The sequence below is a fragment of the Elephantulus edwardii genome, unplaced genomic scaffold (assembly GCF_000299155.1).
Source record: "Elephantulus edwardii isolate Elephantulus edwardi_28Jun2011 unplaced genomic scaffold, EleEdw1.0 scaffold00092, whole genome shotgun sequence".
NCBI classification, from domain to species: Eukaryota; Metazoa; Chordata; class Mammalia; order Macroscelidea; family Macroscelididae; genus Elephantulus; species Elephantulus edwardii.
Genome location: NW_006399842.1, coordinates 12,110,964 through 12,114,167, shown reverse-complemented (window position 1 = coordinate 12,114,167; position 3,204 = coordinate 12,110,964). Strand labels below are relative to the sequence as shown.

At 49.1% G+C, this 3,204-nt stretch overlaps 1 protein-coding gene across 1 annotated transcript in view; it reads right to left on the bottom strand.

Moving 5' to 3' along the window:
• Positions 1 to 1,947: 1,947 nt before the first annotated feature.
• The window catches only part of AKNA (AT-hook transcription factor), a 46,780-nt gene continuing 45,523 nt past the window's right edge, over positions 1,948 to 3,204 (bottom strand). Inside the window, exon 21 of the mRNA XM_006890716.1 lies at positions 1,948 to 2,200. Within this exon, the coding sequence (XP_006890778.1) occupies positions 1,948 to 2,200 (253 nt within the window). The remainder of the gene's footprint in view (positions 2,201 to 3,204) is intronic.

Here is a 3,204-nt window from a genome sequence, read left to right as displayed (position 1 = left end):
TGAGCAAGGATGTCAGTTTCAAGACTAAGGTGAGCCTGATGCAAGCCATGGTATTTTTCAATTGCTTCATATGCATGTGAAAGCGGACAATGAGTTAGAAAGACCGAAGAATTGATGCCTTTGAAGAGTGGTGTTGGTGCAGAGTGCTAAATAAACTACAGCTTGCCAAAAGAATCATCACAACTTGGAGGAAATGCAACCAGGCTGCCCCTTAGAGCAAGGATGAAGAAATTGTGTCTTGTATGCTTTGGACACGTTGTCAGGAGGTGTGAGTCCCTGGAAAAAGAAATCATGTTAGGAAAGGTGAAGAGTCAGAGAAGGAGGGGAAGACACCCAAGGTAACCCATTAATTGCAATAATAGGATTGTGATAGATTGTGGGGATGGGACAAGATAGGGCAAGGTTCCAGTCTGTTGTTTCCAAGATTTCAGAGTCATAGTCAACTTTATGGCACCTAACAACAAGTGGGGGGCAGTGGAGGAGAAGTGAGTTAAATGAGAGGAGAGGATGACTGATGAAAAGAAACAGATGAAATATGTGAGGGGGGAAAATCACTGAGGTGTAAGAAGAAAAATAACAAAGAATACAGACATGCAGCCCATTGGAACTGGTCTTCTCAATAAAATGGGGATAGCAGGGCACCTCGGTGGCCACTATGTGCCCGCGTGAAGTATGTCAGGCCACGTGCTCAGCTCAGAGAGAGCAACCAGTAGGTGTTACTCATGCAGCTATTGCTTGAGTGTTATGCTGCTAGTGTTTATGAAACTCTGTAAAGAGACCAAGTTTGTGCTTCTGCTGACAATTGGCAGTGATATTTTGGGTCTCAATTGAGAGGGACTTGACCACACAGCCTCTCCTGGCTGGGCCCCTCCATTTCAATGGACTTGGAGACAGGCAGAGAAGAAAGACAGAGACACACAAGCCTTCAGCAGGAGGCAGGCAGAGTCAGAATGAGGGTGCCCAGCAGCCCCCGAGAGCCCTCAGTGGGCATTTACTGTCCCACTCCCAAACCCAACTTTAGAAACACAGGACACAACCAGCAGATGCCTGAGGCGCTTGACATTTTCTTCCTTTCTTTTTATAAGACCAACATTTATTCTTCTTCACTTGTTCTCATAACGAAAATAGATCTTTAAATGACTCTAATATACAGACATCATTGATGCACACACATTCCAAAAATGCTGAGGTAAGTTCTGCTGTGGGGTTGAGGAGCAGGAGATGACCACAGTTTGTGCCCCACACCGGGGCCTGCTGGTGGCTGACCACCAGCCAAATGTCACAGGATCCTCAAGGGGCTGAGGGCTGGGTAAGGTTCTGAAGGAGACCATGAGGACATCACTGCGAGGGACCACGAAGGGCACACTTCTAGGCCCTTCCACAGGCTGTCTCCATCCCAGCAGCCTCCTGGGAAAGGTGTCTTCTCCAGACACACTCACTGGCCCTCAAAAAAACCCCCACTGACCACCGGTCCCAAGTAGTAAATGTCTCCAGCCATGTCCCTCCCAGAGATGCTTACTCAGAATTGTGTTCGCCACAGAAGGTGGAACATGTTTTCTGCCAGAGACCCAGGCCTTTTCCTTTCTGATCAGGCTTCCTCAGGAGAACGCAGGACCAGGAAAATGCCTCAGTTTTTAAAAAAATATATGTCCATTTGTATATAAAATACATATTATTAGCTGGTGGTAGGCAAGGATACTCTCATAGAGGCGATACAGACACAAAAGGAGTCTTGGTTCCAGCACCTCCTAGAAGCAGCTGGTCCCCCTTAGACACTGTTTCTCCTCATGCCCACTGAGCCGGCTGGGCCTGTGCTGGAGGGAGTTCTTCGGAGTCCGCAGGAGCCTGCCTGCTGATTACAGCATCAGCTGACTCCTGGGTGGGGGATAGAGTGGGCTTCCAGCCCTGTCTGTCCCCATCCTATCTATCTTTGGGCCACAGGTGACATCAGAAGAGGCAGGAGCCCCGCAGGCCCTGGGCCTGGCGAAGGTCGGCCGACAGGGAGCGGCTCATCTGCTTGGTGGTGGAGCGGACACTCTTGGCGGCCTGGACAGCTCGGCTCAGTGCCCGGTTGAGCTCCTCCAGGCCGGCCAGGTCTAGCTGGACGGAGTGTCGGCGTCCTGCAGTTGGCCGGGAAGAGGCCGTCGGGGGCCACTCTTCGGCTACTCGGGCTGAGGTAGGTCTTTGGGGGACATAGTACCTGAGGGGAGAGGAAAGTGCACTCATTAATCTTAGGGAAAGCTGCGTGCAGCTGAGTTGTGCTGGTTCTAGATTTGACCCACTTCCAAACCCCAGCTGAGCCAGAGGCTCCCCGTGTCTCAGGTTCACCCCCTCAAAAATGGGACTATGAGATGGTGGTGGTTCAACAGCAGAATTTTTGCCTCCCCTGAGCCCTGGTCTGGAGTCTTCATGCAGAACTATCACCTATCGGCCAGTGAATGCTTGTGCGTTGTGTAATGTTGTACAGGTTTCAGCGGGGCCTGCTGACTAAGGCAGAATAGGAAGAAAGGCCTGCTAATCCGCCTCAACCAGTGAAAACTCTATGGCTCATAAACACATTATGTACAGTGTGAAAGGGCTTCACTAGGATCTGAGTGGAAAGTCATCCAAAAAAGATACGTAAACGGTTAACCAACACATGAGAACACGCTCACCACCTCTAGTCCTTAACCAGTTGTTCTCTTAACCTGGATGCATCTAGAGGACATAATGCTAAGTGAAACAAGTCAGTCACAAAAGGACTCTTGATGTTTAAGACTACAACTAAAAAGCTAAGGAAATGCTTACACAGAGACAGAATCATGCTTGGATGTTTAGCAGGGATGGGGAGAAAGGAGGAGGAAAAATTCATGAACTTGAGAAGCTAGGGGAAAGAAAAGGCAGGATACATTTTGATCAGACATTATAATTAATGATATGAATCAATTGTGACTAATGTTATAAAACAAAATGTAGGAGCTCTGGTGGCCTGATGGCAAGAAGCTGCACTGCAATCCCAGGGGCACGCACTTCGAATCCACCAGATGCTCTGCTGGAGGAGGAGGGGCAATCTCTCCTGTAGGAGTCAGATCTGATTTGATGGTTGTTGTTGTTGTTATGTGTCATTTGCGACTCATAGTGACCCTATGTACAACAGCCCTAAACCCTGCTCTATCCTGTGCCAATCTCATTGCCTCTGAAACACCCATCCCGATTACCCCAGTC